This window comes from Protopterus annectens, chromosome 7.part1, assembly GCF_019279795.1.
Source record: "Protopterus annectens isolate FY-2018-M chromosome 7.part1, PAN1.0, whole genome shotgun sequence".
Taxonomy (NCBI): domain Eukaryota; kingdom Metazoa; phylum Chordata; order Ceratodontiformes; family Protopteridae; genus Protopterus; species Protopterus annectens.
The window spans coordinates 182835014-182849129 of record NC_056740.1 but is presented as its reverse complement, the minus strand read 5'-3'; the positions used below and the strand labels follow the sequence as shown (position 1 = coordinate 182849129).

At 34.8% G+C, this 14116-nt stretch overlaps 1 protein-coding gene across 2 annotated transcripts in view; it reads right to left on the bottom strand.

Annotated features, from left to right (window-relative positions):
• Window positions 1-14116, bottom strand: part of PLXND1 (plexin D1) — an 817829-nt gene that overhangs the window by 27970 nt on the left and 775743 nt on the right. For both annotated transcript variants that reach the window (XM_044078628.1, XM_044078629.1), the window contains exon 33: window positions 214-361. In XM_044078628.1, the coding sequence (XP_043934563.1) occupies window positions 214-361 (148 nt within the window). The remainder of the gene's footprint in view (window positions 1-213; window positions 362-14116) is intronic.

The window sequence follows — 14116 nt, the reverse complement described above, 5'->3', positions numbered from 1 at the left end:
TATATATATATATATATATATATATATATATAAATATATATATATATATATATATATATATATATTTATATACACATATATATATATATATATATATATATATAGAGAGAGAGAGAGAGAGAGACGGGGGGGGGGGGGAGTCATGAGGTTTATTTTACATGCAAATTTGGAAATTTATAGCCAATAACTGTTTGGTTGTATTAATGGTCTTACCTTTCCGAGCTGCAGGTCAGAAAGAGAGCAAGCATCAATGAAAGCCTGAGCTATGACAGACAGACAAGCATCCATGTGGTCACTCTTGTCAATGTCAAACACAAACTGTGGATTTTTCAGGATGTTGACCCAGAATCGCAGAAGTAAACTGAAAAATAATTCAGATGAACATTAAATAAATAAAAATACATGCTTTTGTGGCTATTAGAAGATTGCAGGTATGTTTAAGGACTTGTTAACAGTCAGAGTGTATGCACAGAGCTATAAATGAGATCAAATACAGCCAGATACCTAAAAAGATGCATATATAAATTGTTGACTTATATGTTATGATGACAAAAAAGATATATGCATCTAAATGAAACGAAAATATAGACATTATCTAATGGCTGAGTTTTGATGTCCAAGGACCTGGCAGACCTTGGAAAGACTCCCACGTCCATCACAAACATCATTTCATAGTATGACTGAGTTACATTTCTAGCACTACTTACACTTGGAAACTGGAATTGCTTTGGTTGCCAGTATTTAGTAACAACTGAAAATTAATTAAAATTCATTCACACAGTACAAGCATATTATGGCATAGTAATGTGTGCAAGGTGCACAGATTTATAGACAATGAAACAAGCTAAGTCAGCCTTATACAATCTGCCTGTTGCATGCTCCTGCAAACGCCCCCCTTTCATGTTTAATTTTAGTCATCTCATTCTTAACAATTCTCACAGGTTCACCTGTTCCTGTTCTGCACCCCAATGAATTCTTTTCCTGAATGTGTTCCAACTTTTCTGTTATAGTTGAAGTACCTACCACCCTTTCTGCAAAGAAACTTGTTCTTGCCTTTTTTTTTGCCTACCTTATATCTGTAACCTGTAATTGTTAAATATCCTCTTCCAAAAATGCTAGCTCTCTGTACCTTTAGAAGCATGAAGGCTTTTTTATCACTTCTGTCTTCTCAGGTATATGCATTTTATTAAAACTCTCTCTCTACCTCCATGTAACTTTTGACACAGGTGCTACATTACTTTCATTGCCTTTCTTTGGTCTGCATTCATCATGGGCTTACTGTTTTGTAGGTTGGACCTCATGAATAGGAAGAAGCATTCCAAATGAAGCTTCAGAGTTTTCTTGACAACATCATTTCATGTTACTGAAAACAGAGATTGAAGAACAGTGAAAAAAAAAAGACCCGTTCCTTCCTGGTTTCAGATCCATGGACTAAAACTAAATACCAAGTAATGCATAATAGTATCCTTTGGGAAGTCATCCATACCTGGTAAATATCATATTGACAACGGATACACTAGACAATCTTGACGTACTGAAATGTCGAAATTCAGTACGTTGAGACCGAATAGTGGAAAGTGGAGTTAACCAAAACTACACAATGCTGAATCTGCCGCTATCGTGGTGTCGCGTTCGTGACGTGTGGTGCGGTTTGTGGATTTATCTGGGGTTTCAGGTAAGTGTTGTGTGTTTGAGGATAACGGGTAGGGATTTTAGTGTGTGTGAGTGTGGTGGTGTTTTTTGTGTGTTTGTGTGTTTAGTGTGACCTTGGAGTTAAAATATATAAGTAGGGGTGTGTGGGGGGTGCAGGGGGGCTTGCCCCCCTGCTTATAGGTAGGTTAAGTGTGTTTGTGTGTGTTGTTATGTTTGTTTAGATAGGTAGGTGTATGTGTGTGTGTGATTATGTCCTGGTTTGTGTGTGTGTGTGTGTGTGTGTGTGTGTGTGTGTGTGTGTGTGAATGGTCGCGATTGTAGTGTTTGTGATTGTGGGTTTTCGTGTATGTGGTTTTTTGACTATTCAGTATCGAAATACTGAAATTCGACATTTCAGTATTTTGAGATTGTATAGTGAATACATTGACAACACACCCATTAGAGCTGACCCAGTAGTCAGGGACTTAGGGACACACATAGATAGTAATCTAGCCTTTGTCCATCATGTGTCTACACTGGTGAGGAAATCATTCTGTGTTGTGCAACTTATAAACAAAGGTATGGCATCTCCAAGGAAGTCATTGTTCCACTGTATTCAGCATTCATCAGACTTATCATTGAGTACAGTGTCGCCTTTGGTATGTATCTAACCAGGCATATCCAACAATTGGAACATCCACAGAGGTTTCCTCACTAAAAGAATACAGGCAGTAAAATGTCCTATGCAGACCACCTCAAGGCCCTACCCCTGTATTCTGTCTCCTACAGGCTTTTGAAGGGAGATCTATGCCTGGCATACAGGGCATTGTCAGACCCCACACTGATGGACCTCCTGCATATCCACAAAACAAGCAGCACCAGATGTATCTGCTGTAAAGACTTAAACCTTGCCTGTGATACAAATAGGACCTGCTGGAGAGATAAGTATGTGTCCCAGAGACTACTGCATCTATGGAAGAGGCTCCCTGTCCATGAAAAGCAGAGTTCCTCTCTAACCCAACTCAAGTGCAACTTGGACAACTTGATAGGAAACTGGAAATTCATACCTGGTTTGGCACCTATGTCTCTAATGGATACAGGTAACCTGTAAATGGTTCATCTCCCAGGTCCATGCTTACACTTGTGAGAAATTTGGGATGCATGGCTAGGCTTAAAAAAGGCCCTTGTGGTCATTAGCCTAGTAAACACCTATGAACCTATAATAGAATTACATTGGAGTATACAATAGCTTCATATTAAGTAAGGGAATATCTATGCCCCCCCCCCCCCAAAAAAAAAAAAAAAACATAGAAATGACAAGAAATCACCAAAGCCATCAAAGGAAAATTTCATTTTTTTAAGAATTTTTTTGCAATACAAAAAAAAAACAGTCATAACCTTAACATTTTAAGAGGTGCTTTACCAGTCTGTTCAACTGCAGCAAGACTAAATAAATAAATACAAAATTTCTTATTGACTAGTAAATAAGTTATAACAGTCTTGGCCGTATTTCAACAAGTTATGATTAAAGAAAGAATGTAATTTTAATGCTAATCTTTTAAGATACGGTTATTTAAGGCACCTTTACACAATTTACTACAGTTTATACCAAATGCAAATTGCAAACTGTAAATCCTAACAAGTCAAATAACAGTAATCCAACAAAAACATAGTTGAGCTTGAGTCTAAGACCCCTTTACATAATAAAGAAATTTATATAATCTTACATTTATGCAATATAATATATAAAATATTTCACATAAAATAACCAGCAATTCAGCAGTTTGCTCCATTTCAGTCAGAATGAAATGGTCAAATTTCATTTGTCATTTTTCTTTTTAGTAAATTCAGAACATCTCATTGGGTTCTGTACAACTGGTCAAACTTTCCATTAATAATTTTCCAATGTTTGAACTGGTCAAGTGCACACTTAGCATGTATTGGCTATTCTTGTACTCAGCAGTGTTGAATGTTAAGTAATGTTTAATGGGTGTGGATAGCAAGCCAAAACTTACATATGTAATACGAGTTTTTGCACTGGGGTTAACTGTGTGTTTGCAGATTGGGATTAGAGTAAGAGACATGGAAGGAAATAGATGTTGCTGGCATGCTTGAGTACTTGTATATTTGATGTGTATATTTATGCCTTTTTTAGTGCTAACGGGTGTTTAGTTGCCTAATGCATGAAGTTAGGGTTAGTAGACATGGGGGGGGGGGCTCTAACCCTACCCTAACCCCAACTCTGCACATTAGGGTACTAAATACCCTTTAACCTAACAGTACCACTATGCAGACAGATTGTCTACAAGTTAGTTGTCATTTTTTTAACTAATCAGAAAAGGTAAGTAGAACTGCTTTTCATATTAAATAACTGTCATGGAGTTTTGTATACGAATGCATGACTAAAAATAATATATTCATCTCAGTATACCTAAATTAGCTCTAAAGTCTATCTTCAGACATTTGCCTCAGTGACAGTCTGGCTATACACTGATCCCATGATATCCTTTTAGCGGCACAACTCTCCCTGTTATCCACCTCCTCCATAAACTCAGTGACATGTTCACTCCTGGAGTCAGTCTTGACTTTCACTTTTCCATTACAGCTTTTTAAAGCTACAAATGTCAATAAAACAGCAATATCCAGTTTTAATACATTTTAAACCTTTACCACTTCTTGATAACTTTAATGCTTGCTGAGGGCTGTGTTTTTCTGTAATACTCCTCTCAGTAAATGACACATAACTTCCTTAAAAGTATTTAAAGTAGAACATGACCAAAATATATGGTCCCATGATCTACATCTGCAACAGTCAGCCTAAGAATCTGAAAACATTTTTCTCGACCTTTCTAGAGTACAAAAAATATTTATACAAACACTTCCAGCATATATATAAACCAGCTTGAGTTGGTGATATATTTTAGGGGTGGACAAATCCACAACCAAGTTAATTGGTTTACATCATCATTTAACAAATTACTCCAATCTTACCTTATTTTAGTAATTGTCTTTTTTTCTCAAATATATTTTTATTGAATTTTACAAACTTTTCAAACATAAAGGAAAAAACTGTAAGTCATTACAGGAAGCAGTAAAGTATAGGAATATATATAACAGTCAGTGCAAAAACTATGCATTTATAAAACAGCAGTTATCTTACAGTGGAACTTACATCTTAGAGAATAGTATAAGCAGTAAAGACCCCCAATAACTTATTACAGTCAAAGTCTAGAGATACAAATGGAAAATGGCTTGGAAGGAGGAGCATATGACTGTTTTAAGAAGAAAGAAAAGTGGTAAGGAGGGTATATCCATATAACCAACTATTTACATCATGTACTTCTATTTATACCATATTTACAACACAGTTACACCATGGATGCCAGAGGATAACAAAATAATATAGCAAAATACTTTGTAAATTCAAAAGTTACAGTGTGATGATAACAATGTCTAATGATTATAGGGCCAGATATGACACCGATGGAGGATTTCCTGGAATGTAATGTTAGTGACCCACATTTTGGAAGATTATTTAGTTTGGATTAGGTCAAAAAGGCTACACCAGTAATTCTGAAAATATTATTTTTTCTTTTTGTTATTATGGCATAACTTGTGTGCAGATATATATTTGATTGCCATTGATGTAAAGTTTGCCCAAGCTATTCCTGAGGGACTGACCCAATTCTTGGCTATAAAATATTTGAGAAGAGTGCAGGCTGTAACACAGATGTGGCGATGGATACACTTAAGAGATTTTGGAATTATATTTAGAATCATGGTTTGCCAAGAAAATGTGTTTTTTTCGTATCCCATTTTTTCCAACTGAGTTCTGAGAGAACACCAAAGTTTGTAAATATTTTTACAGCTCCAAAAGATGTGAAGTATAGCTACATGTGGGAAGGAACAGAATGGACAGGTTAGGTTTTTATTGTATCCAAATTTCATTAAGACTGCTGGGGTATAGAAGGAATTGTTGTTTAACATAAGTTGAGTGTAAATTAGATTTTTGAAGGGGGTTAGATTCAGGGTATTATTGATTGCTTCACACTTACACTCCGTAGAGATTTCTCCTTGTATGCCGTCCCAATATTTGCAAAATAGAAGTGAATGATTATATTTAATGCTTGACACAAGTTTATAGGTATTCGAAATCATTTTGTTCCGTAGGGAAAGTGATTTAATGATAGATTATGATACTGTAATGTCTTGCTCCTTCACTGTATAGCAAGAGAATTTGTGTTTTATAAGTGAGCTAATTTGTCTTAAGATAGGATCATACTTTTTAGGAGCACCAAATAAGGCTTTGACCATCTTTAGTTATAAAAGTGCCAAACTATGGCTTTCTTAATAATAGGGAAGTTTGTTAGAGCGATCATTTTATTATTGATTTTTAAGTTAGGGTTTAGGTGAATAGGTTGGAGAATGGGAACAGTATTGTGTAAATTTAAAGAGGTCATCAGTGATTGAAAGATGCAAATTTTGTTCTTTAGTGTAGGCAAGATCTTGAACTTGTAGTCACGATCAGGTGCTAGAAAAGAGACAGCATATGAATTGAATTTTAACGAATATATATAGTTGCACCAGAATTTGATCCAGGTTGGGTAGCAAGATTCAGCAGAGGGATCATAGCAGGCTATTGGAATTATATGGCTAGCATTAATGATGTGGTAATATAAATTAAAGTTCTGGAGACTTAAACCGCCTTTGGTCTTAGGGGTAATTAGTTTCCTGTATGATATTCTGGTTCATAGGTTCATAGATTAGTACTAAGCTAATTGCCCTTGTGAGCCATTTTAAGCCTAGCCAATTATCCCTTGTGAGACTCAAACCCTGCACCTTGTGTTTGTAAGGCAAACACCTTAACCATTAGGCCACCCTCCCAACCAAAACATATTTCTTCAATTCATGAAGTTCTTACCGGGAGTGAGGACCAAATCTTGTACTTTGCGCATGGGAGGTGAACACCTTAGCCATTATGCTAATTAGTCTTTCTGCTTGGCTTGGTTGATTTAGGGAACCATAAAAACTTTGAGATTGTGGTTTCCATTTTTCTGAAAAAAATTTTCGGAACATTTAAGAAGATGGAGTTAAGATGAAAAAGGATTCCAGGCAAATTATTCATTTTAATGATAGCGAATTTTGATAGCAAAGAAAGATTGATGTTTTTCCATCTAGTTAGATCGTGATTTATCTGATCCCAGACTCTATACAGGTTTGATTTTATTAGTTCTTGGTGAGGGTGTGTGAAATTTATTCCTAGGTATTTGAGTGTATATTTGAGAGGAATGTCAGACACGGAAGTAATATTCTAAATGATTTGCAGGGTTTAATGGAAAAATAGATGATTCTGCAGGGTTTAATTTATAATTAGCAGCCTCAGCAAAAAGATTAATAGAATTTTGGATTTTATGAAGATTCGGTGTTGGGAAGCTCAAAATACATGTTTAGGTCATCTGCAAATGCAGAATAATTTATATCAATGTTGAAGACTTTTGGGATATGGTGATAAGTCTTTTGTTTAACCCAGAGAAGGAAAGGTTCGACATATAAATTGAAAAGATAAGGTGAGAGTGGGCAGCCCTTCCTAGTGCCATTGATAATTTCAATAGGATGTGATAAAGTTTTATTTATATACAGGGAAGTAGAGGCATTGTTATAAAGCATCTTAATAGTGTTGATGATTATTTTAGTAATTGTCTTATCTGATTCCTTCAACACCTTATTATTAAACCTTTTCACTACAGGATAATTACATTTCACCTTGAATAATAATGGCAAAATGGCAAATCTGCTGGAGATATATAACACCTAATAACAAAGTCAAACTATAGCAACCCCATATTTCTTGTTTTTATATATATATATATATATATATATATATATATATATATATATATATACATGGGATCTGGACACATGCTTGACTAGCATATGTCCGAATCACAAAACATTGAACACACATACACGAAAGCGCTTAACATCGACAAGCGCTTCCGTGTATGCATGCCTGTTTCGTAGATTGGACTACAGTGCAGATAAGGGAAAATTCCCTTTTCCCCACTGTAGTGCGATCTCGGAGTGAGAATAATAAAGTAGGGGGGTGTGGGGGGTGCAGGGGGCGAAGACTCCCTGCAGAAATGTAGATTTTTTTTTTAACTACACATACACGGAAGCGCTTTTCGATGTTAAGCACTTTCGTGTATGTTTGTTCGATGTTTTGTGATTCGGACATATGCTAGTCGAGCATGTGTCCTAAACCCATATATATATATATATATATATATATATATATATATATATATATATATATATATATATATATATGGGGTCTACTGCTCTACATTGAAAATACACTTCTTCGAAATAGAGCAGTAGGCCCTACACTTCAGTGAATGTCCACTTAAACGAACGTGCACTTTCGCTGAAATCTAGTTCCCCAGGCTACCCCCCCTAAAAAAAAAGAACATTAAAACATGGCTGCGCCTCCCCCAACCCCCTACTTAAATATACCAACTCTGCGATTGAACTACAGCAGGGAAAATGGAATATTCTCATTCTGTGCTGTAGTGTGACTGCCGAAGTCAATGTTCAAAGTTTCACTAGTTCAAGAAAGAGGACTCGGTGAGGTGGGGTTCGAAGTAGTGAAACTTCGAACATATTGACGGATCCCATATACATATATATATATATATATATATATATATATATATATATATATATATATATATATATATATATATATATATATATATATACACACATACACACACACACACACACACACACACACACACACACACACACACACACACACACACACACACACACGCACACACACATACATACATATATTAAACCTCCATATGCTAATCTTAAAAAGGTAGACAAGTCAGCCATTTGCTGAACTTGTGACTATCCTGGCTTGAATCCAACAAAAACTGTTCCTAAGAGATCACTGTAATTTTCCTGTCTTACTAAACCTTAAGACCAACTTACTGTTAAATTCACAATTTGTTGTGTATAATAGGCATAATTACTTTGATGAGGAGTTATTCTCCATCTATGCTAAACTATTAGATAAGGTACCTGTTGCTGGCTTCATCACATAAGGAGAGTCCATCTAATTTCTAAGATACTGCCACATCAAAATCCTATCAAACATATTAGTATTTACTCTACTCAGACTTATTTATCTTTTCACTTAATGCATTGGCAACAAAAATATTATTATCAACTGCACAGTCTTATAAATAAACATCAGAAGATTGAATCTTCCAGTTGCACAGTCTTATAAATAAATTTCAGGAAGATTGAATTGTCCCATCTCTTTTGAAATTATTAAATTTTATCCCAAGATATTGAGCCTTGCTTTCATCTCAAACATAAACCTGTACCACAAATGTCACTTTGAAAAAGCTGTGATGTTGGCTAGGAATTCTTGAAACAGATAGCAACAGGCAGTGTGAATATACAGATCTTACAACCTGCGGTCTAACTCTAAGCCAATCATTTTCTGTTGATAAAAATAACCTTTTTAAACTATACTTTAGTTCAACATCTGTCTTGTTAATAGATTCTTTAATGGTGCTCCCTAATCAAATTCCTACATTTTTAATAAAAGCTATCTACCATTAATAATAATTTTTCTCTTTTTTAGAGGCACAGAAAGTACTTAATTTATTCCTACCACCCACTGGTTTGTTTATCTCATAGTTTGAAAAAGTATCAGCCTTATCCAAAAGTTAAAATAAGCATACCATATCCTGATCTGTTTTCTCAAAAATATCAATATCTCATTCACAAACACAAAGCTGTATCTCTTCTCAAGCTATCCAACATCCCCTTAATTTTGAAACTGTTTGCTGCTGCTACGGACTCCACATAAATAGTTTGGCACTAACTTGATCAATTACTGTCTCAATATCTACTATTAATTGTTCCCAATATGCAATATTGGGCACAACAGTTCTCAATTCTTCTTGTAGGTGTTTAAAGAAACCATAACCTTACCATAATATGACCAGCAGTGAGATCCAATGACTTTAGCAGTCATCAGTGAATTATCTAGCTTTTTCATTTTTCAAAATGTTATCATAAATATCTTTATTAAAAACAGCTAACATCAGTATATTGCTTCTGTTATCTTCATGAGGCAATTAGATATAAATAATTAAACATTAAAAAAAAAAAAAAAAAAAAAAAAAAAACTTCTTTAGGAGCAGCCAGGGATCTCTTCTCTATATAAAACCATCACCAGAAGTCATAGCATTTTATTTAATGTTCTACATTTTCAGTAATGTAACACACAGTCTTCACTCCCAGAATGATATTCACACACATCTAACCTGTCAGTTTCAGTGCAGTAAAAGAACAAGGTTTATAGAATTAGTTGTTTTTGCTGGAAAACATTGAACCATAGCTGCATCATCTGTGACAGTAGTGTGAGCAAACAGAAGGAATTAAACTAAAACAAGGCAGCGTATCATCATGGACACTATTGTATCTTATCATTTACATATTTCACTGGATTCTAGACAGTGTTATTATTGCATATTTGTATATTCCAGTACTTGTTACACACTCCATGTCATTTTTTTTCTATTAATGACTTCTTAAAGATCAATTGAGATGATTTCTATCAATAGTGTTTTAACATTATGGAATGAAAGTCTTTAAATATTTATGTTTTATATGGCTGAAAGGAGGTCGATATATGCTTTTATATTCCCTTGATGAAATATGGAGTGGTAGAATGACATGTTTTAAAATGTATTTAATGTAGAATGATTTTTCAGTATTTTTTAACATTGAAAATTTAATGTTGTTTTTGCTAGAATTGGCTGTAGGTAGACATGATCTGAACAGAAACTTTGCAGTGTAGAGGGTGTGAAGCTCACTCCTTGAAATATGTTATGCACCTAGTTCACTAATAAAATTTGAACTTTAAAATATACACCCTGTACACTACAACATTTCTGCTTGGTTTGTTCTTGACCCAATATAGGTTGCATACTGGGCTTTCTGAGACTTTGAGAGATACCACAGATTTTTCTTTTATGACAATCTGCTTACGAACCTTTGTTAATAGATTTAGTGATGTTTGTGTAATTCATTCTTTAGAAGTTCTGTGGTACAGTTATTGGAACGGAAATTCTAAATAAAGTCTTGGGCTTTTGTGCATGCTGATGCTTGTTTTTCTTTAAGATCAAGTACAAAGATTTGTAAGTATACAACATTAAATGTTGCTTGCAAACCACACAGCATCTCCATCTGCAAAATCAATTTTGGTATGGAAAACAAAGACATTTTCATCATCTTCTTGAAAAAATAAAAGTGAAAAATTCCCACCAAACAATGAAGTTCCTGTTAATGTGTGAGGAAGTCCTAGCTTGAATTTTGTATCCAGATGTGACACAATGATGTCACTGTTTAGGAAATTGATAACTACTTAACTGGTAAACAATTGTTAATTAAAATAGTCTGGTAAAAAAATAATTGCTTTTCAATTTTTTTATCAATAATATTGTTTTCAACAACACTTACTCTAAAAGGGGAAAACCACTTAGCATTCATCGGAATACTGTCTAGTTTCTGTGTACTCCCACAAGTATATCCTCAAGATAATGCGAATATATCTTCTAGGAGACCACAATGGCAGGAGTGAAATACAACTCAAGAGCAGAGAGTGTTCATTGTAATCTGTCATGCGTAGAACATTGTTGCAGAGTTTGTTTTGGTTAATTTATTATTGAAACTCACATCTACTTTCGTCAGGGCAAAGACATGGAAGGTTGCTGTCTGTTATATTTTTGTGACCAAGTAAACTTGCTGCTAGGTAGTTATTTCATGGCAGAGTACAGAAGTAGTCTGATGGCTACTGAAGGAAGATCGGTGTGCATATCAAGTTGTCCCGCTCTCAGCCCAAACCACCATCCAATGGTTAGCATTAAACATTTAAGAAGATTGCATTACTGTGTAAGCTTTTCTTATCAGCTGATCAGTACATGTGGAACTAAGGTTTAGTGCAGTGAACTTTATAGCAGCCTGAGAAGCTATCAAAGGGAATTTCAGCAAACAGGATGTAAAACTATAAAGGATTTATTTCACTTGAAGTTTATTCAGTTTTTGCAATGAAGACCAAACCATCTGCAATAGCTTGGAGGAAGTGTTTGCTGTTTATACTGATATGGCAGGCTGTGTTCTACAGTTTATGGTGAGAGATGTGTGTAGTGAAGTTGTCTGAAACTCTTTTAGGAATACCACTTAAGCATGAGCAAACCATTACACTGAGTTATATTGCGCTTTGTAAAGATGATTCCCAATTCCCCAGCACCACTTCCCTGGCATACAAAGTAATGTTGTTTAGAGGGGGTTAAGTGATACAACCCTTTTTATAAATATTATAAAAAAAATTAGGGCAACGATGCTATACAGCTGCTGCAGTGATAATATGTGCCCGAAACTATAAACTATTGGCAAATGCAGTAGATGCAACAGGAAATTTCCTTTCCCTTATAGTTTCACAAACTGTGTGGAGTAAGCTGCCCTCATAGTAATGAAAACTTCAGCTGCCGCTACATATCATTTTGGCAACGTGTTTTACACAATCAAAACTTGTAAAGTAGTTATTACAATATATGCTAAGAAGGATACGTGTGCATGACAGATGAGACTGACAGGAAAAGCTGTCAGAAGGGCACAACACACACTTGCCTTTTGGAGGGATAAGGATATTAGATGGGCATTTGTTTGTTCATCTATTTATTTTTATTTTATTTGTTTATCTGTTTTTGAGTGGGCTGCGTGATTAGAAATCTAAGACTTTTTACTTTATCCTTTTTAAGAACTATGAGAATATATGAAAAATGAATATTTCTATTCATCACAGACTGATTCAACTAGTCTTTATCTGTCAGTACATGAAAAGCCAAACATTTTAAATATAGAACAAAATTTCCAAATCAATTCAGTGCCAGGAGACATGATAAAAGAACAGCAAAACAGCTTGATACAGGTCAAAACCTATATACAATCATACAAATTAACTTTATTACTATAGTAACTGCTTTCATCTTACAAAGAAATTAAATGAGACTTTACCAGACTAGAGCTCACAATAATGTCAGATGCACTTGACAGTACTGCTTGATGAATTTTAATATTAAAGGCATTTCTTAAGAAATATAAACACAAAGGAATGCACAATAAAAAAAACATATTAAAAAGGTCATATAAAATACAATAACATCTTCCAACTGATTCAAAAGTAAACTGGCTTATTCTTTAAAGCTCATCTAAATCCAATTGATACCAGAACTGGTAAAAGACTTGTGGGCTCATTGGGGACTGGAGATTTGTTGGTGGGACATGGGCCTATAATGGCATAGAGTCTGCCATGTGCTTCCCAGTGAAAGTTGGATCATACCTAATAGAATTAAAAGTTTCATTAAACTGTATTTAAACAACTCAAGGAGGGAGATGCCCTAAAGCATGCAGGAAATCCTGGCTTTGTCCTCCTGAAGCAAATTCCATCAGTGGCAACTATACCATAGGAAACATATGATAAATATGAAAAAGGTAATTATTATATACATATAGTAAAGCAAAAATGGACATTTCAGTAAAAGAAAATGAAAGGTAATTACACCATTGTCCACAATTTGAACAAAAATGATCTAATTTAGTTGCATTTATGAAAGAAAACTGTCTTCTGACTATGGTCTTAAAATAAACACAGTACAATTTGAATAACTGTAGGTCTCCATAAAAGGGAAAGAATCAAAGCAACACATGCAAGTAAATCTGAACAAGAGAAGACAGTGATGGTCACACTGAAGACCGCAAACATAATCTGCATGTGGTTTTTCAGAATATCTACAGCAAACCACTTCCTGAGATGGTAGGTGTAAAAACATGATAAATATGACGCTTACAGTGTCAGACAAAGTGAAGTTATTGTTGACTGGAGATTACAGGATGCCTAATATAATCTATAACATCTAGACCCTAGGTACACTTAGAGTAGGATCTTTCCTGATGTTCTATGTAGAGCAGGCCTCAAACAGCTCACAAAAAGAGTTTTGTGGATAGTCTTGAACTGATTGACCTTAAACTGGGCAATGGTTTGGGAATGAGTGAACACCGAACTGTGGCTCACAGTGAACTTAAATGTAGACTGTGCGAATCAAAACTGAAGGCTCTGAACTTCTACAGACCTTGTCATAGATGGAATGCTTCAGAAAAATAATTTCTACACAAGGCATAATTGTGGTGTGAAAGAACTATAGTCCTGAGATCGACTACTGAAGTAAGTCATTTTTAACATCGAAGAATGAGGTATTAGCTGTTACTCTACAACTCACAGTTAATACATTTATCCTTTGAAACTACAGTTCTCAGCAGTGCTATTCTGTATTTCCTCAATAAAATCACTAATCTGGGGGAGGCATTTAATGATTTCTGTTTTAAGACATGAGTCAGC